This window comes from Myotis nattereri (assembly GCF_964212035.1).
Source record: "Myotis nattereri genome assembly, chromosome: 18".
NCBI lineage: Eukaryota > Metazoa > Chordata > Mammalia > Chiroptera > Vespertilionidae > Myotis > Myotis nattereri.
In genome coordinates, this window is record NC_138093.1 from 26,417,387 (window position 1) to 26,438,338 (window position 20,952).

Here is a 20,952-nt window from a genome sequence, read left to right on the forward strand (position 1 = left end):
TACTTTAAGCTGTTAAATTTTTTAGGGTTTGGGATTGGTCCCCTTAAATGTGTACCAAAAAAAGCACTCTGGTTTTTGTTCTTGTTGTTTATTTCCCATATCCTTCTGTTATTTCATTCTTCAGATAAGCAACACCACTGGAACAAAACAGAGTTTTTGAGAACATCACTAAAAATATTGCCAATGTTAGACCCAAAAAGTTTTGAGATAGCATTTGGGTTTTATTTATTCACACTTTAAAGTTTTTTTCTTTAGCATAGAAATTTTAAATTATCCTACTTTTATATTCTACATTAGCATTCTACATTATTTTTTGATCATATCATATTATTGGCAAGACTTTGTTTTAGGTGAGGAGGGTGCAGCTATGAAGGAAAAATAGAAAGATCTCTGTTCATATGAAGTTTAGGGAGTCAAAAACTAAACAAACATAATAGTAAAATGCATAATGTACCAGATGGGGTAGACGTTGTGGAGAAAATTCAGTCAAGAAGAAGAAAAGTGAGTGGGGGGAGTGTGATCTCTTATTTATACAGGGAAGGCCTCGCTGATAAGAAAGTAAAGGAAGCAAACATCAGATATGAGAGGAAAATATGCTAAAGTAGAGAGAATCTCAAGGGCCAAGGCCCTCAGACATCTTTGCTGGAGTGCAGTGACCCATGAGTGCCGGAAGCCGGTCCATCCTTGCTGCTTGACACAGTCGCTGCAGGGAAGAAACAGCTGCATAGCATATGTTTCAAGGGACCTGGCATATGTGGCATACTGTTCTTAATATGTTTGCTCCCCTTCTTGGTGCTATGTGTTTTAACCAAGGTCACCTCTCCGAGAAAGGTTGTTTCCCCAGGTAGGGGTTTTTCCCTGAAGTTAGGGAGGGAATAAAACACCTTAACTAAATGCCAGGTGGGTAGTTAATCACTTTAACTACGAACAATCACACTTAAGCTACATAATCTTTACTCCCTGGAATGGAGATAAGAAACGCCCTAACCTTTGGAATAGAAATTGATAGGATTAAAATCAACTGGTATAAATACAGATGTAACAAGACAATAAAAAACAGAACCTGGCTGGAGAACCTGTACAGAACCTGGCTAGTCTGCTGATCAACTGAACGCAGCCTCCATGTCCTTCATTCTTTGCTGACTCCGTCCACACCTTTGGGAACCCCTGGACCTGCTGGGGCTGGACCCCAACAATTGGTGCCCAAACAGCCAGGATTGGCCTCCCCTGAGGCCGGGAAGTTCTCTGGCCACGCGGTCCAAGGGCGGCCCCCTTCACTTGCACCATGGCCCGAAATGCAGAAAAGGCCATGACGGCCTTAGCAAGATTTCGCCAAGCTCAATTGGAAGAGGGAAAAGTGAAGGAACGAAGACCCTTCCTTGCCTCAGAATGTACTGAGTTGCCCAAAGCTGAGAAGTGGAGACAACAGATCATTGGAGAGATCTCTAAAAAAGTGGCTCAAATTCAGAATGCTGGTTTAGGTGAATTCCGAATTCGTGACCTGAATGATGAAATTAACAAATTGCTAAGAGAGAAAGGACACTGGGAGGTCCGGATAAAGGAGCTGGGTGGTCCTGATTATGTAAAAGTTGGCCCTAAAATGCTGGATCATGAAGGCAAAGAAGTCCCGGGAAATCGAGATTACAAATACTTTGGAGCAGCAAAAGATTTGCCTGGTGTTAGAGAGCTATTTGAAAAAGAACCTCTTCCTCCTCCAAGAAAGACACGTGCTGAGCTCATGAAGGCAATTGATTTTGAATACTATGGTTACCTAGATGAAGATGATGGTGTTATTGTGCCTTTAGAACAGGAATATGAAAAGAAATTCAGAGCCCAGTTAGTGGAAAAGTGGAAAGCAGAGAGAGAGGCTCGGCTGGCAAGAGGAGAAAAGGAAGAGGAAGAGGAGGAAGAAATCAACATCTATGCTGTCACGGAGGAGGAGTCTGATGAGGAAGGCAGCCAGGGGAAAGGAGGTGAAGATGAGCAGCAGAAGTTCATCGCCCATGTCCCTGTGCCATCACAGCAAGACATCGAGGAGGCACTTGTGCGAAGGAAGAAGATGGAACTCCTCCAGAAATATGCAAGTGAGACCCTGCAGGCCCAGAGCGAAGAGGCCAAAAGACTCATGGGATATTAGGGCTGAGTGAGGGTGCTCCCTGGGTCTGGAAACCTGTTGGAAATTCTTCAGCCCCAGCTGGCCCTTGCATTAACCTACAGGGACTACAGACTGTAGTCCTGGGACTACAGACTGGCAGGCTAGTGCGGCATACTGTTCTTAATATGTTTGCTCCCCTTTTTGGCACTATGTGTTTTAACCAAGGTCACCTCTCTGAGAAAGGTTGTTTCCCCAGGTAGGGGTTTTTCCCTGAAGTTAGGGAGGGAATAAAACCCCTTAACTAAGTGCCAGGCGGATAGTTACTCACTTTAATTACAAACAATCACACTTAAGCTACATAATCTTTACTCCCTGGAATGGAGATAAGAAACGCCCTAACCCTTGGAATAGAAATTGATAGGATTACAATCAACTGGCATAAATACAGATGTAACAAGACAATAAAATACAGAACTTGGCTGGAGATCCTGGCTAGAGATCCTGGCTAGGCTGCTGATTAACTAAATGCTGTCTCCGTGTCATTCCTTCTTCGCTGACTCCGTCCACACCTTTGGGGACCTCTGGACCTGCTGGGGTTGGACCCCAACACATGAGGACACAGAAGAAGATTAATAGAATGCCAGATTATACTGCTGGTAGACCAGTTGTCCTTTATTCTGATGGGAAGTCACTAGAAAATTTTAAATACAAGAGTGATATACTTTGATTTAAGGTTTTAAAGGGATTATATTGCTTCTGTATTGAGAGAACAAAAGAATGGTCTAGATTGAGTTTATGGTAGTGGTCCAGAAGAGAGTTGATGGTTTCTGGTATGAAGGTGGTAGCAGGATGTGAGGGGAAGAGAGTTTTCTTTTAATGGGGGAAGTTACAGTATGTTGTATGTAGATTGAAATAATCTGGTGGAAAAGAATAAATTGCTGATGATGTAGGTAAGAGAGGACACAGTTGCTGGAGGGATGTCCTTGAGTAGACCAGGGAAGCTCATAATGGACAGAGACTGATATTAACCAGGGTTAGGGTTTTGCCAGGGAAGTAAAATAAAGGGACAGAGGCAAGGGAGTTGAGGGTTTATACAAGGAGCGATTGCCATAGTAGACTTCTCTGGGTCAGGAGGGAATGGAGATCAGGAGGAGAGTAAGAGGCACTGATAACATTGCAAGGCCCGTGGATTGTGGGTCCTCCCAGGGAATCAAAAATTTATTGGAGTTGGGATGCTAGAAGTGACTTAGAAAGTTAGGAGGTGGCGGTCAGAGAGTGAGAACGTGAAACTGAGACTATGAAGTGGGGCAGTTATGGGTGATTATAAGGTCTAGGTATGACTTACCTGTTGAGTGGCTGAGAGAGGGTTGAGGACAAACAATTAGAGAAGAGGTCACAGCATTGGATGCACACAGCATTGGATAACTATGTAGATGCTGAAATCACGAAGAATTATGAGAAAAGTACCATTAGACGAAGTGACATTGATCCAGGAACTAAAATCTTCAAGGAATAAGAGGGAACTTAGTGTAAACAGGAATATGTAGAAGATGAAAAATGCCCTATTCACTGTAGGTAATGTTATCAATAAAACATCATAATATAAATATCTGTGAGTTAATATTCCATTAAGTACAGTAATACTTTCAATAAAACATCATAATATAAATATCTCTAGGTTAAAATTTTTTATTTATGAAGTGATGATATTTCTAAATGAACAGTGACTTCTACATGAAAACAGATTATCTTAATGCCCTCAACCTTTCATTAAAATGCTCTAGCATTTTTGACAAAATATAATAAAAGATATGCTTTTGAGTATTTCACATAAAATTTAATTCTGTTTATTCTGAATTATACAAATTATCAACAGCATGGTCTCTTAGAGGATTTATTAGAGTACTTAATGCTAACATTAATTATAATTGAATCACAGCCCCTTAAATCAGATGATCATGTTAATATTGCTGCCAATGGACACACACTTCAAATAAAGGAAGCTCAAATATCGGACACTGGACGATATACTTGCGTGGCATCTAATATTGCAGGTGAAGATGAGCTGGATTTTGATGTGAATATACAAGGTAATACTGATGTGCTTATTGTATATCATTTAATTTACATGATATGTCTAAGCAGTGAAAAAGAGATTTGGCTTGGTCTTATTTTAAATAGTTTCTTCTCTGTTGACAATAATATGAATTCATTATCGAAAACCTGGACTTGAGTAATTAACAAAGAAAAAAATAATCCCATTATTCAGGATTACTTTAGTTATTTTTATGTGTTTCCTTTTGATATTTTTCCTTCTGTTCTATTTTGTAAATGTAAACTGCAGTTACAAATTAGGATCACATGATCCATACTTCTTTGCTACATTAGTTTTCCCCCAATGTTATATCATGAAGCTTTCTTTTTTTAAATTTTTTTTTTAATCCTCACCCTAGGATATTTTTTTCCATTGATTTTTAGGGAGAGTGGAAGGGAGGAAGGGAGGGGAGGAGAGAGAGAGAGAGAGAGAGAGAGAGAGAGAGAGAGAGAGAGAGAGAGAGAGAGAGAGAACATTGATGTTAGACACATTGATTGGTTGCCTCCGGCAGGAACTAGGCCTAGGACCAGGGATCTAACCTGCAGCCTAGGTATGTCCCTGACCGGGAATCAAACAAGTAACCCTTCTGTGTGCAGGCTGCAGCTCTAACCACTGAGCAAACAGCCCAGGGCGTTTTCTATTTTTCTTGTCAAGTAGCATTTATATGGAAAGAAAAGATAAAATGCAGAATTTAAAGTAGTCAGACTTGGAATAGAATGATGATTTTTGGCTTCTAAAAACTTTGTGGCTACAAAAAAACCCTTTGATTTGGGTAAATTACCTAAATATTTTAAACCCCAGTTTCCTTGTTTTGAAAATGAATGTTTTATAGAATGTGGTGACTATTAAATAAGATAAAGTATGTAAAACTCTTAGAAAAATGGTTAAGAAATGACACCTGCTATTATTGTTGATAGTTACTCTCGACATGATTTTTTTTCTATGATTTTTAATAACTATACCTGTTTTAGCACTTGAGTATCCAGGTATTTATTTAACCTGATTCCTGTTATTGAATGTCTGAGTCATTTCCAAGTTTTCATTACTTGTATGTAATGTTTCACTGGGTGGTTTTACATATAACTTTTGTATATCTTTGATTTCTTTCATTTATTCGTTACCAATAGTGGAAATTTTAGGTCACGTGTTACACACATTTTCAATATTTTTTGATGTACAAGCAAATCACCTTCCAGAAAGTTTATATGTGTTCCCCAGAAAAGTTTGAGATTATCCTACTGTTTTAGTTAATGGACTTATTAATCTTGACATCATAACTCCTTTAGCTTTTTTAGTAAGATAAATTACTGGAAAATGCTCTCGACTGAGCCACTATTTTTTAATGGCTCTTCAAAATATGTTTCTCCTGCTATGATGGCATTCCTTCGCCAGGCTTGTTCTAGTAGCTCCTTGCTGAGCGCAGGCAGCATTGACAGGGAAGGAGAGCAGGGGGTGAGCGTAGCATTCGGAGCCTGTACTTGTTCTTCCCAGGGGAACCAGCTCCAGCTTCTGTCTCCTACTTTTCTGGCTCATAGCTAGAGCTGGTAGGTGTAGAAATACCTGAAAATATTGCCACACTGTCTAATTTATTACATTTATATATCACTCTCGTGAGAACACAGCCAAGGTCTTCGTTGAATGGATTGAAACTGGCATGCATATGTGTCCAAACTCCCATGTCTTTCCTCCGTAGTTCCTCCAAGTTTTCAGAAACTCTGGGAAATGGGAAACATGCTGGATACCGGCAGGAGTGGAGAAGCCAAGGATGTGATCATCAACAACCCCATTTCTCTCTACTGTGAGACAAACGCTGCTCCTCCTCCCACGCTGACGTGGTACAAAGACGGCCGTCCCCTGGCCTCCAGTGATAGAGTATTGATTCTACCAGGTAAGGACTGCTCTGAACAGGGTGAAAGTCCGAATCTGTGCCAGATGTGCTTCTCTCATTTATTAAGACCAGTTGAATTGATTGACGTCCTGGCCATGTAATTTATCTGACACCGGCTGCCAGATGTCACAGCTGTCCCTGTCGCTTCAGGTTGAGAATTTGGCATCGGATAGAACCCCTTAGTTAATCTTCAGATCTGCTGCAGGATCGTTCTATCAACCTAAGGAAGTCCTTTGCCTTCCCTGTGCCTTTATTTTTCTAATAGTGTCATGAAATAGTCACTTAGGTTTCTATACATTAATGATAAATTCTAAAATATATTTACGAATAGTTGTACTCAGTTTATTAAATGCATTTATCATAAAACAGTAATAAAGATTATTAGTTTCAAGTATTTTAGTTATTGATGGAAAAGGAGATATTTAAATTGTTGTGAGATAGTAATATTTTCAAGGCCTCTATTCACTTTGAACAAACATTAAAATAGGCTCCTCAAACTTTATCAAATTGTATACTTAAGATCGGTGCATTCCACTGTATGTAAATTTTATCTTCATTAAATAAGAGAATGTCTTGGAAAAAAAATAGAGACTAAATAGAAATGGCAACTAAATATAATTAAGTGATCCTAAATTGGATCTGGGCTTGAGAACAAATAGCTATAAAAGACAATATTATAATAATAATGACATTTGACTGTGCACTATGAATTCAACAGTAGTTTTGTATTGATTTCACATTTTCTGATTTTGGTCATTATATTATAGTTATATAAAGGATTATCCTTTTTTATGAAATATAAATCTATGGGTATTTAGGGATAAAAGCACATCATGTGTCCTAGTTACTCTCAAATGGTTCAAAGAAAGATTACATAGATACATAATATATATAACACATATGACCAACCATGTATGTATATATATATATATATATATATATATATATATATATATATATACAAAGATAAAACCAATGGAATAAAATATACAGAATTGTAACAATTTATATACAATTATTATAACTTTTCTCTATGTTGGAAATCATATTAACAAGAAAAATTAATACACGGTTATTCTTTCAAGATTGTATGCATAATGGTGTACTGTATGCCTTTTGCACCATTGGCTATTATTTTTCTGAAGCTTCTACTTGCACGCAAGCGTGTAAACTTCTTTATGTGTGTTCCAACTATAAAGCAGGAAGTTACTAGAGAGTAACATTTCACATGGAACATGATGAGGGACACAGAGCAACATTCCTGCCTTAAGGAAAATCCACACAAGCTATTCATTTCTCAGGAGGTCTCACTCATATACAGGCTCACTTTTCAATAATTCAGTGTTTGTGATGAAAGTGATATGTGGGGATTAAAATGGAACCTGGAAAGAAAATGCAAGGAAGTTATTAGACCTGAAAAATCGTACCTGCTTATGAGCAGCATTCGCTCTAAGACTGACAAGCAGTAAGCACATTAGGATATATTTCCAGGTGGGAGAGTGCTGCAGATTCCCCGGGCTAAGGTAGAAGATGCCGGGAGATACATGTGTGTGGCTGTGAATGAGGCTGGAGAAGATTCCCTTCAGTATGACGTCCGGGTACTCTGTGAGTTTGTTTCCGTTTGTTTATTACCCATTCTTTCGCTCAAACTTATTTTTGAGGAGCTAATGTTTGCAAGATGTTGAGCTAAGTATCTTAAAGACTATAAAGATAATCAGAAACTGATAGTTCTCCCATTGAGTTCATTGTCTTATACAAATTGATAGCATATTGTTTAAGACTCCTGAAGTATCAACCAAAAAAAGAGAGAGAGGGAGAGAGAGAATTCAATGACTTATAAACCTGAAAAGTGCTCAGGTAGGGCTGGTCGCAGTCTGACTTCCTTGGCTCAAAAGAGTTTACCAGACTTAACCTGTCTCTTGGCTTTGTTTTTCTCTATTAGTGTCATTCTCAGGTGGAGGGTCCTTTTGCTTGGAAAGTTGGCCCCTTGAAGCTCTAGTCTTACATCTTCCTAGTTTCAGAGACAAATGAAAGCTTTTATTTACAACTGAAGTCCCGGAATCAGATGTCCATGGCTTTAACTGGCCAAGTATGAATCACATGTCTATCCCTGAACCAGTGACAGAAGCCAGGAGGCCTATGGATAAGACCCACTTCAGATTTCTCTGGTGATTAGTGACACTGAGCACCTTCTCATGTTTATCGGCCATCCGTATGTCCTCTATGGAGAAATGTCTAGTCAGGTCCTTTGCCCATTTTTTATATATCACCTCAGGCAAGGGAGATAAGAGAAAAAATAAAGAGGTGAGACTACATCAAACTAAAAAGCTTTTGCACAGCAACGGAAACGACCAACAAAATGAAAAGACAGCCCGCTGTGTGGGAGGACATACTCATAGGGGTTAATACACCTCATAGGGGTGATACACCTCATAGGGGTTAATGTCCAAAATGTATAAAGAACTTATAAAATTCAACACCAAACAAACAACCCAATTAAAAATGGGCAAAGGACCTGAATAGACACTTCTCAGTTTGTTTTTTGAGAGATGCGAATACCAGAAGACTGCATCTGCATTAAACGTGCCATCTGTACTGATTGCTAAAGATAAGAGACTGAAACATAAAATAACTATTTCTAAACAAGATAAAAAGATTAATTACCCTGTAACTACATTTCTGCATTCACAAGTAACCAACACATGTGTTCCTAGTTTATTTAACATTTCCATTTATAAAAATCACATGGGCAATAGGTGATTTTTCATAACTGACTCGTCTAATGTAAACACGAACCTGGATTCACAGGACTATATTAAATGAGAATGAATATATGTCAGAAAATGTAGAGCATGACTTCTCAGACTTTAATGTGCTTAAGGATCACTAGGAGAGGTTTTGTTGTTGTTTTTGTTTTTAATGTATATTCATTGATTTCAGAGAGGAAGGGAGAGGGAGAGAGAGAAAGAAACATCAATAAGAGAGAATCATTGATCGGCTGCCTCCTGCATGCCCCACACTGAGGATCGAGCCCGCAACTTGGGCATGTGCCCGGATTGGGAATCGAACTGTGACCTCCTGGTTCTGTGGTTGATGCTCAACCACTGAGCCACGCCAGCCGGGCTAGGACAAGTTTGTTAAACCATAAACTTCTTGGTCCCTTTTAGGAATGCTGATGGAGGAGAGCTAAGGTGGCCCCCAAAATTAGCATTCCTATCTAAGCTCCCAGATGATGCTGGTATCACTGATACTGAGGAGACACACTGAGTAGCCCAGACAATTCCCTTGCAAATGAGACCAAATCTGTACATTTCTGTAATTGATCTGGTTTGTCTAGATAACCAAATAGACTTGACTATAGATTCATGCAGATGAATGGAATGGGCTGAGAGAGAAAGCAAGACAAGATATTTTGGAGAATAATTTGCGATTGACTTAGAATGAAATTATAGGAAGGGTTAGTTCAGGGTCAGTAAAGAGAGGGAAGAAAATCAACCCAAATTCACACAATCTAAATCTCTGCTAATTTATTAAGGATCATAGCTTCTTCTTCAGGTTTGGCTCAGTTACCCCACAATTTTTTTAAATTGTCAGAAAACTAGAATCATTTAGAAAAGGCCTCGTTTCCTGTTATTATCTTTTTGCTGCCATCACTTATTAGTGCCGCCGGTTATCAAGGAAGCAAACGGTGATCTCCCTGAGGAGGTCACCGTGCTGGTGAGCAAGAGCGTGCGGATGGCGTGCTTGTCGGGCGGCAGCCCTGTCCCGAGGAATTCCTGGCAGAAAGATGGGCAGCCCTTGCTGGAAGATGAGCATCATAAATTTCTGTCCAGTGGAAGAATTCTGCAGGTAAAAGTAAAAACATCTGACTTTAAAATACCCGGTAGGCTTTGTGTTTTATAATTGTCTTTATGACTTTTTAAAGTAACTTTTTTATTTAGAAATAGATTTGTAAAAATAACCAAACATAAAAAGGATATGAAATAAAATTATTTTCTTCATTTTATTCACACTAGGAGAGGTGACCATTATTACCAGTTTTATGTGAATTCCTGTAAAAATTGTCTACATTCAACACATACACACACACAAGTTTAAGACAACGTGGTCTTTGTGATTAAAAAAAAAACAAACCCATTAAGCAAATTATTACAATCCTTTTCACTACATATTTCTGGTGATAAAATTCTAGCTGGTATAAGATTCCCTGTCAATTAAAATTTACTTGCTACTGGCAAAGAATTTATAATATAATAATAATGGGAACCACATAAATATCCTGAATTGTTCATAATGGACATGTCTATATTTTTCTTTCCAAGTGTCCTAAAAGATAGTTAGGTACTTGTAGAAATAACACTGATTCGTTAGTTTACAACTTAATTAAATTATTTCTTGAACATGTAAATGATATTCTATAGGCTCAAGAATCTAAGCATAACTATCAGTGTATCTAACACAGGACATATCTCCTAGGGTTCTTTATTTTTTTTAAAAAGAATCAGTTCACTGCCTATAAATAATTTTGAATTCTCAAAGTATCTTGTAAACATCCTGACTATTTCTATTTGATGATCATACGACCTCTACAAAAATACTTAAATGTTTCTGTGTCTAGGGCCAAAAAAATATATAGATGGATAGCACTTTCTGCTAAATAAAATAAATTATAACTGGTATATAGCTAGCTATTGCTATGCAAAACAAACCACTCCGAAATAAGCACTCAAAACAATAAGCATTTGTTCAGCTCACAATTCTTCCTGTTGGCTGGGGGAGTCTTCTGGTCTCAGCTGGGCTTACCCAAGTGTCTGCCTATTGTGGATAGGCTAAGTGGTTCTGCTGATCTTGCTGGGCTCTTGCACATATCTGGGGCCTCAGTTGCAATAATGGGGCTGATTCTTCACCATGTGGTTCCATACCCTCGAGCAGGTTAGTCCTGGCTTCCTCATGTAGTGACCGGGTTCCAAATGAGGGGGAAAGAGTAACAATGCCTTTTTTAGGCCTAGGTTTGAAATGGCATACTGTCATTTCCATCACATTCTGTGGGTCAAGGCCAGGCACAAAACCACACAAATTCCACATCTTTTTTTGTTTTCTTTTGTTAATCCTCATTTGAGGATATTTTTCCATTGATTTTTAGAGAGAGTGGAAAGGAGGGGGAGAGAGAGAGAGAGAGAAACATCAATGTGAGAGAGACACATCGATTGGTTGCCTCCCACACATGCGCCCAGATCTGGGCCAGGGATGGAGCCTGCAATCAAGGTATGTGCCCTTGACTGGAATCAAACCTGGGATCTTGTCCATGGGCTGATGCTTTATTCACTGAGCCAAACCAGCTAGGGCCAAATTCCACATCTTTACCTGATGATGGGGGGAGTTTCAAAGTCACATTGTGGAAGGTAGATGGGAAAGTGGGAGAATAATTTGGGGCACTTTTGTAGTCAGTAGACCACAAGGATGTATAAAATTGCCTTTCCTGATTGGAAATCTTTATAAATAAATACTTATTTGATTGACCTGATTAATAAAAGCCAGCACCAATGCTATTATATATAAATGTTCTTTTTATGTCCATCTGGAGAGGATACATATTATTCATTCTCAACATGATGACAAGTGGCTTTATAAAAAAAATTCAGTTGGAATTTCTTTATTTTTCCCTCAGATTCTAAATACTCAAATAACAGATATTGGCAGGTATGTGTGTATTGCTGAGAACACGGCTGGAAGTGCCAAAAAATATTTTAACCTCAATGTTCACGGTAAGAGCTCAGTTCCAAAAGCATCTGCTAGGGGTGTGCTTGAAAAAGCAGGAAAACTGTGTTTTACATTATGGAGGCTTTTCGTGTATTTTTAACTTGAAACAGTGTGTGGGGCTTGCATTCATACAATCGCCTCCCTCTCTCCCCACCGCAGCTAGTAGGATTTATAAGGTACAAAGTACAGAGCTTCTGGGAGCCTGTTTTTACATTATTCTAGTCCTTCAAGAGAAAAGGTAGTAACTTCTACATATTTGAAAGTTTAAAAAAAAAGAAAAAGAAAGAAAAAAAGTCAAAATCTGAAATCCCTAAGATTACATGTTTTTATGAAGTTTGGACTAAATATAGATCTTTCCCTCATAAAAATTCATTCACTAGTCCTGATTGGTACCAGTTTCTATCATTAAGGGTGGAATTTATGTTGAGCTACATCCTCTAGTACCTCCTATACTCCCTGGAAAAGAAGAAGTCACTTAGGAGTGAAATCATTCCAAAAGCCACCAACACACCGAATTCATTCATCACACTTTTAAGTTTTCAGTATATGCTGGTCACTCCATAAATACTTTTTCTTTTTGGCAAAAAAAAAAAAAAAAAAAAAAAAAGCCATTGCTTGTCTTCTACAAAAGAGTAGTTTTTTTGTGTGACACACAGCTGCTTTCAGAATATTGACTTGGAAATGGTGAACAATCGTTGTAAAAGATTTCCTTTATATGTTTGCTACATAGATATAAAATTGTGGCTTGTATTGGAGAGAGCTGAAATTTGAAATTTCATGAAAAATTTCTCCCCTGAAAGGACCTTGATTTAGCAACATAGATGTTCTTTTCTGATATGACATGCAGGGGATATCGATGTCTAGCAGTGTTTGGTGTTTCATATTTGAAACACTTCCACCTTTGTATCCCCGGGTTTTAGTGCAGGGAGTCACTTACAGTTCTTCATTAATATCTTTGAGGTTCTTTTAATGAATAAATCTGACCAAACAGAAACAGATGTGTTATGAATTCCCAGGATAAAAGCTATATCTAGCACAAAAAGTTATGCAAGAACTCAATGCATTATTAATCTTATCTTTTTTACTTCATTTTTTCTCTGCACTGCTTTTGCTTGTGGAATTCCTTGTTTGTTTGTTGTTTGTTTGTTTGTTTGTTTGTTTTGAACAAACCATGGTATTGTTTATTTCTTAAGTTTCCTGCTCATCTTGGAAGTCTTTGATTTCATTGATGAAATAACCTGTAAATGTATTGATAGACAGATAACCCCTAAAATTAAATTTCTACTTTATAAATGCTATATGCAGGAAGATAAAAACTTTAAATAAGAATGTAATATTAAAAACAAGAATATGCAAACTAACAAAAAGCACTCTCGGGTGTTTCTTTGTACATTGCCAAAACCATCTTAGGAATTGCCAACTTCATTTCCTGAAAATTCTAGCACTCTGTCATTGGGAGAAGCAAGACTGATGGACATAGTGTGGTGAAGGCATTGGGAATCCTGGGGAAGACAGCTGGGTGATTAACAGTGTCAGTAACACGGTGCTTTGGCAGAGTACAGTGGCTGGACTTATATTAATAAGTTGCAGTGTATATTACTAGTCACATCAGATTTCACTTTTAATACATTTACTCTTACAGTTCCTCCAAGTGTCATTGGTCCTAACCCTGAAAACCTCACTGTTGTGGTGAACAACTTCATCTCTCTGACCTGTGAGGTCTCTGGTTTTCCACCTCCTGATCTCAGCTGGCTCAAGAACGAACAGCCTATCAAGCCAAACACAAATGCCCTCATTGTGCCTGGTAAGGAACTCGTTACTCTTATAAGGTGGGCTAAGTGTTCTCATGGTCCTTGATTTTAAATACAAATGGCATTTCCGCTTAGTCCCTTTCCAAACTTTCGTCTTGCTCCGTTTGTTTGTTCACATTACATGCCTCTTTACCTAATGGGGCCATTAGGATAAGATTGTATAGACTTTCATGATTTTAGTGGCAATGCACAGTAGCAAGGTCTACTTCAAGAAATTATGAAGTTTAGAAACAGAACTGCTTAGCAATTCCATGGGGGTGATAGGCTAGTAAATAATGCTTTCATTGGATAATTCACTGGTGGTTTTTAATCAATCCTAGAGCCCCTTGATGACGGAAAAATAGATAGATGGACAGACAGATCCTTCTGCATTGTGGGAGATTTAAACCCAGAAAATGCTTGTTAACGTATTTGACTGTAGTACAATTACTGTTTTCTCATTGGGACCTATATCAAACAGTTCTCTTCATGTTTAGTTAATGGAGAGAGAAAAATTATGAATTTCATTTTTTATAAAGAAGTAGAATCAATCCTAAAGGAAGGATCAAATAAAACAGATTCAATTCTTTCATCTTAACTATGAAATGCTGCCATATAAATGTTACAGTGGAATATTTTGTCAATTTATGTTATTGATAAAATAGTTATTAGAACAACCTCGATACCACTCTTCAATTTCCATTATATTTGCCCACAGGTGGTCGAACTCTACAGATTATTCGGGCTAAGGAATCTGATGGTGGTCAGTACACGTGTATAGCTATTAACCAAGCTGGCGAAAGCAAGAAAAAAGTCTCCCTGACTGTTTATGGTTTGTTTTCACTCTCCTCATAAAATCCTTTCACTTTTAAACTGGTATGAAATATTTTCCATCTGCACACCTTAATGAAAAAAAAAACACAAAACACCTTATGTTCTTGTTTCTTTCCCTCAGTACCTCCCAGCATTAAAGATCATGGCGGTGACTCGCTTTCTGTAGTCAATGTAAGAGAGGGGACCTCAGTTTCATTGGAGTGTGAGTCCAACGCTGTCCCACCTCCAGTCATCACGTGGTATAAGAACGGGCGGATGATAACAGAATCTACTCACGTGGAGGTTTTAGCAGGTGGACAAATGCTGCACATCAAGAAAGCTGAGGTGCATCTTTTATTCTTGTTTGCATGTCATGACTCCTTGGTGGGTTTTGGAAGAGAGCATTGGGAGTTGCATGTTCCCTTTACTACAGTTTATGATAAAACAACATCGTCCATGCCATTGACCTTATTTTCATAAAAACGCAGGACTGCAGAAAGCAATTAGACCTGGGGCGTTTGAGCATAAAGATGACTGGTGATTTAATCTGCACTGGAACAGTGTGATTGGTCATCTGTAACTCAACGGAGCACATACAATAGTATCTTTTTCTTTTAGGTATCTGACACAGGCCAGTATGTATGTAGAGCTATAAATGTAGCAGGACGGGATGATAAAAATTTCCACCTCAATGTATATGGTGAGCATCTGCCTCTAATACAACTCTTTTTCCCCCCAGATATGCCAATGAAAGAAAGTGGCCTGAATTAGCTTAATGGGGACACATGGTTTCCTTCTGTCCTTTTACAGTGCCACCCAGTATCGAAGGACCCGAAAGAGAAGTGGTTGTTGAGACAATCAGCAACCCTGTGACTTTAACATGCGATGCCACTGGGATCCCGCCTCCCACCATAGCGTGGATGAAGAACCTCAAGCCCATAGGTAATGCAGCTGTGCATTGGCTGTGATTTCCTTTTGCTCTGAATGCACTAGATTTATAAAACTAGCACATTTTCAGATCATGCTCATAGCTGTGCTTAGTTCAGAAAGCATAATGTACGGACACATAAACTTACAAAATAGACTCAAAGTTATTTTATTTTATAAAGAGAATTTTCTCTGCCTCTTTCAAAAAGGCTCTCATTTAAAATAAAAGTACGGCCCTGACCGGTTTGGCTCAGCGGATAGAGCGTCGGCCTGCGGACTCAAGGGTCCCAGGTTCGATTCCAGTCAAGGGCATGTACCTTGGCTGCGGGCACATCCCCAGTAGGGAGTGTGCAGGAGGCAGCTGATCAATATTTCACGCTCATCGATGTTTCTAACTCTCTATCCTTCTCCCTTCCTCTCTGTAAAAAATCAATAAAATATATATTTTTTTAAATAAAAGTATGAAGGAAGAACAGTTTAACAATTGTTTTTAATCACAGTTGACATACTATTATATTTGTTTCAGGTGTACAACATAATAATTAGACATTTATATACCTTACAAAGTGACCACCCCAAAAAGTCTAGTACCCAGCTGACACCATATGTAGTTATTCCAGTATTACTGACTAGATGCCCTAGGCTCTACTTTACATCTCTGTGATTATTTTTATGACTGAAAATTTGTTCTTCTTAATCCCTTTCTTCTTGTTCACCCAGCCCCAAGCCCTGTCCCATTAGGAAATCTATCACAAGAAACAAGACATTTTTATGCTGAATTGTAGAGGTTAAAATAAAAGCTTCTTTAATGTTTTGTTTTGCTTTGCTTTGTTTCTGCCTCTAGAAAATTCTGACTCACTTGAAGTTCATATTTTGTCTGGAGGTAGCAAACTCCAAATTGCCCGGTCTCAGCGTTCAGATAGTGGAAACTATACATGCATTGCATCAAATATGGAAGGAAAAGCACAGAAAAATTACATTCTTTCTATTCAAGGTATGGGATGTATCTTCAATATCTTTAGCATATTCTTTCTTATAGTACAAAATATGTCTACAACTAGAGAGATCATTTGTAATTTATTCAAAGTCTTTAGATCAACAAAAAGTATTGTCAATGCTCTGCCCTACATTTACCTGTAGATTCTATTTTCATGGGAATTGGCATAGATGTGGAAAAAAGAATAGCAGAAATTTTATAATCTTTATTTTTTCTATGCTTACCAAAATTCTTACTGAATTATACTTATTTACTTAAAACTAGCATAATTTATTTTGATGCTAAGCTCATAGGTTTGTTCTTATTTAAATATATCACTAATATTTAATTCATGAAAAGGCTGTAACTACAGGGAGGAGTTTGGGTAAATTCAAGTAATCATGAATCTTATGCTATTTGGGGTTGAGAATAAGAAGCATTACTTTATCCAACAAATACTTACTTAATCCTACTATGTTCCAGTGTAGTATTGAGCAGTGCAAGAACTTGTATACTTTTTTTATTTTCAATAAACTTCTAATTGGTATTTATGTCCCAATAGTTAATTGAAATGGAAGTCTAACTTGAAACTAAGTCGAAATGCTTCCTTTTTTCCAATGTTAATATAGTTATTTTGAAAAAATTTCCATAAATTACACATTATTATGGATCTGTTGTGTGCTCTGCTAAAGCTAACTACAAAAAAATGAAATTAAACAGAAAGTAAAATAAGTTTATGGGCATCAGTGGTTTCTTGGATTAGTAATACTTTGAGATTTCAGCAACAAAAGGGGAAAATAGCTACTCAGGGATTCAGAATCAGAATTTTTTTGTGTTGTTATATTTAATGCATTAATAATAATAGCTGTTAATCATGGGGTATGTGGTGTGACCAGACGTTTTACCAGATGTTCTACATTCATCCTTATGTCCTAAGACTAGAAATAATTTATGCAGTTGGGCATAGTACAGTGCTGGTCATATTTTAGACACTCATTAAAGGATATTTTTTATTAACATTCTTATTGATTTGACTTTAGTACTCTCAATTCTGTATATTTGGTATAATTATTATTATCTTCTGGATGACTAACATTAGATTTGGAAAGTGTGCAGTGGTGTGCTGGTAAATGTTTATAATTAACTCTCCAGATAAAAAGGTTCTGAATTGTTGCCAATAATTTGCAAGTTTCCATGGTGTAAATATCCCCACCATGGCTCATTTCAAACTGCCAACATGATCTCACTGAACATGGAGTAGGGAAGACATGCAGAATTGGCTGTTGTAAACTGGCATGAGCTGCCCGAGCAGACCACTATGATTATATGGAAGAGGAATTCAAATGTGTTTCTGTTTGATACCATTGTCAATATTTTTATTATACATTATTTCTCGATTGAATCATTAAAGTATAAACCAAACATGGTTAGAAAAAGAGAACAAACAACAATAAACCTAACCATTGTTCAGAATAAATAATATTTAAATTGCATATGGAGAAAGAAATAACCCAATAGGTACATTTCTCAGACCGTGATGCTAAGATTTTTGTAAAATGGATTCTCTTGAATTACACTAATTGTAAACTGTCTATTGAGAATTCAGTCCAAGAGAGAGTCTACTTAGCTAGGAAGTGTGTCCATGAGTTAGACTTGTCACCAGTCCCTATGACTAAATAATTATATCAGCTTACCGAAATACCAGGAATATTGAAATGACTGCTTTAGCTGTTCCTCCTTTAAAAATAATGTATGAGGATAAGAATAGTTTTATCTTGAACCACAATTTGGGAAGACTATGAAATGAAAAATGACATATTGTTTTGTGATTCTGTTGTATTCATTAGAATTTATATCATTGTGCCTTGTTAATAGACATTTTTATTTCTCCAAAGTTCCTCCAAGTGTTGCTGGTGCTGAAATTCCAAGTGAAGTCAGTGTCCTGGAAGGGGAAAATGTTGAGCTGGTCTGCAATGCAAATGGCATTCCTACCCCAGTTATTCAATGGCTTAGAGATGGGAGACCCATAACTAGCAGTGAAACAGAAAGAATCCGGTATGTTTACAAAGAATCTTTGCAGCATTAATTTCAAGGTCTGGTAAAATGTTTTATGTTTCACCTTTCACATGAATAATACCAAATTCAGCCTCCTTGGAATTTGGCTGTTAGATTCAGAGAGGAGAAAAATAGATCAAATTTTGGAGTGTTGGACATAGAAATTGTCTTTGGAGAATCACTCAAAAAGCGGGCGGGGGGGGGACGTTAATTCATTAACTCAGAGTTATAAAATCTTCTCAGACATTCATTCCTATAGATGTTAATTAACTATTGTTGCTTTTATTCCTCTAATCTTAGAATGTTTACACCAAAGTCCATGCCACAGAACAATTAGTTCTTTCCTGCTAACATCACAATTTTACCCTACAAAAGATTCATCAATAATCTTTGATCTGATTTTGTGTCCTGAGATCACTAAACCACCAAACATGCTGTATTTCTTGGCCCACTTTGAGAAAAGATACAGTATCATCATAACCACTTCATTCCTTGTAGTGATTTGTCCAAATCCTGTTTTCAGCTGATACTTGTCACCCAGGCCACAAACCACATAGAGATGGAATAATCATGTGGTAAGGGCCTCCTGCTCTCTCAACAACAAATACCTTTGGGAGCACAGATTTCTACTTTCTACTCGATTACTTTATCACAAAGCCCTATCATATTCAAATACCAGAGTAATTATAATTGCTTAAAGAATTATATATGCCTAAGAAGGTATTAAATAAATATATTAAATCTTTATCATTTTAAACCAAAATTTTTAATTTAACAGGTTGGAGTATACTTCCTAGTTAATGAATTGAACATGCATAATTTAAAGAAAGCTAGTTATTTTTTAAGTTATTTAATGTTAAAATTTAGATATGTGTTCCCTTTCCAAGGTGAGGTAAATTGCCCAGTATTTTAGAGATACACTTTAAGTTTCATATCTCTGGTGTGGACATTTCTGAATAGTTAACAAATATATAATTATTTTTATTAAATCAGTTGATATCAACCCTATTCCAAGCTAAGTATTAGATAGTTGATGGGACCTAAAGATCTTACATAAGATAATATTTGTACCAAGGAATTTACAATCTTTCATTTATTTTATATGAAGAGTCTAACTGTATTTATTCCTATATCCACTTTATTGATTATTTGTTTGCTACTCCACAATATGTATAGGTTTGAGTAGAACAATTCATCAATCAAATAAAGTAAGTTTTCCAAAGTCAACTAACTATTTTCCATGGTCATAGCAGCTTACTTTTTTGTTCATTCAGATGGTTAAACTCGTGGAATTTCAAAATTCACATTTTGAAAAAGAAAAAATACAACAGAATCAGAAAGTATTATTTTAATTCTCAATAACCATATTTAATAACATGTTAGAAATGGACTATTTACTTTTGACACTGGGAGAAATGAATAAAATCAACATTGTAGGAGTAACTATAGATAGCAGTGTAATCTCTATAAAACAGGAAGTTTTGTTTGATAATTGGTCTGTGAAGAGAGTCAATAATGCAATGATCTTAACTTAAATGTCTTTGATAATCTAACTGTGTAGTTATTATTTACCATTTACACAGTTCAAAGGAAAAGCTTTAGCAACTTCTAGAAAAATGTTGGCAAAATATATGCATATATAATACTGAGTTGGTGTCGCAGTTTAAATAAATTATTCTATTCCGCTCCGTCTCATTAGGTATTACACAGTTGTTTATAACTAGATTTTATTGTTGTTGTTCTTTTGTTCATTTTCACCTGAGGGTATTTTTTCCATTGATTTCCAGAGAGTGGAAGGGAGTGGCGAGGGAGGGAGAGCGAGACAGAGAGAAAAGCATCGATGTGAGAGAGACACATCGATTGGTTGCCTCCTGCACATACCCCGACCAGGGCTGGGGATAGAACCTGCAACCCAGGTATCAGGAATAGAACCCATGACCCTTTGGTGTGCAGGCCAACACTAACCACTGAGCTACCAGCCAGGGTTATAACTAGATATTTTTAAATACATATTTTTTTAATTTCTCATGGTAGCAGTTTTTAATTTTCATACCAGAATTTTTAATAATTTTTATTTAATTCAAACCTCAAGGATAAAATGTTCTAACTATGAGGGGGGAAAAGAAAAGAAAAACAGTGTCTTTGGATAGACAAGTTCCTAATCTAATTTTGTTCGTTTCCTTTTTTCCCATAAGGAGGCAGTGGATGATGAGACCCTTGACTGTAGAATTTTAGTTGGTTGCCTGAAATCTCCATCTGTTTAACTAGCTCTGACTTTTCAGGGTTCCATGTAGTTAGTGAAAAATATGTGAACCATTAAATCCAAGGGAAAGATGTATTTTATGGTGTGTGTGTTTTTTAATTAAATTTTATTAAATCTTTATTGTTGAAAGTATTTTATATGTCTTTTCCCCCCATTGTCGTCTCCCAACCTGCCCCCGCACCCTAGCCCTGGCCTATACCACCCCAACCCCCATTGTCTGGGTCCATTGGTTATGCTGATATGCATACAAGTTCTTTGGTTAATCTCTTACCCACACCCAGCACCTCACC

The 20,952-nt window shown here is 37.2% G+C and overlaps 2 protein-coding genes across 2 annotated transcripts in view; both read left to right on the forward strand.

Moving 5' to 3' along the window:
• The window catches only part of HMCN1 (hemicentin 1), a gene marked incomplete at its 5' end in the record, with an annotated part of 289,007 nt that overhangs the window by 188,683 nt on the left and 79,372 nt on the right, over window positions 1-20,952 (forward strand). The window contains 12 exons of the mRNA XM_081113289.1: window positions 4,035-4,185; window positions 5,884-6,078; window positions 7,570-7,683; window positions 9,740-9,927; window positions 11,747-11,843; window positions 13,481-13,642; window positions 14,347-14,460; window positions 14,584-14,786; window positions 15,060-15,141; window positions 15,252-15,383; window positions 16,213-16,362; window positions 18,240-18,399. Coding sequence (XP_080969415.1) covers window positions 4,035-4,185; window positions 5,884-6,078; window positions 7,570-7,683; window positions 9,740-9,927; window positions 11,747-11,843; window positions 13,481-13,642; window positions 14,347-14,460; window positions 14,584-14,786; window positions 15,060-15,141; window positions 15,252-15,383; window positions 16,213-16,362; window positions 18,240-18,399 — 1,748 coding nt within the window. The remainder of the gene's footprint in view (window positions 1-4,034; window positions 4,186-5,883; window positions 6,079-7,569; window positions 7,684-9,739; window positions 9,928-11,746; window positions 11,844-13,480; window positions 13,643-14,346; window positions 14,461-14,583; window positions 14,787-15,059; window positions 15,142-15,251; window positions 15,384-16,212; window positions 16,363-18,239; window positions 18,400-20,952) is intronic.
• On the forward strand, window positions 919-2,137 carry LOC308534139 (pre-mRNA-splicing factor ISY1 homolog; the record flags this gene model as incomplete). Its single annotated transcript, XM_081112487.1, has 1 exon — window positions 919-2,137. Exon 1 carries the CDS (start codon window positions 1,286-1,288, stop codon window positions 2,135-2,137), a length of 852 nt encoding a protein of 283 aa, XP_080968613.1. The 5' UTR covers window positions 919-1,285.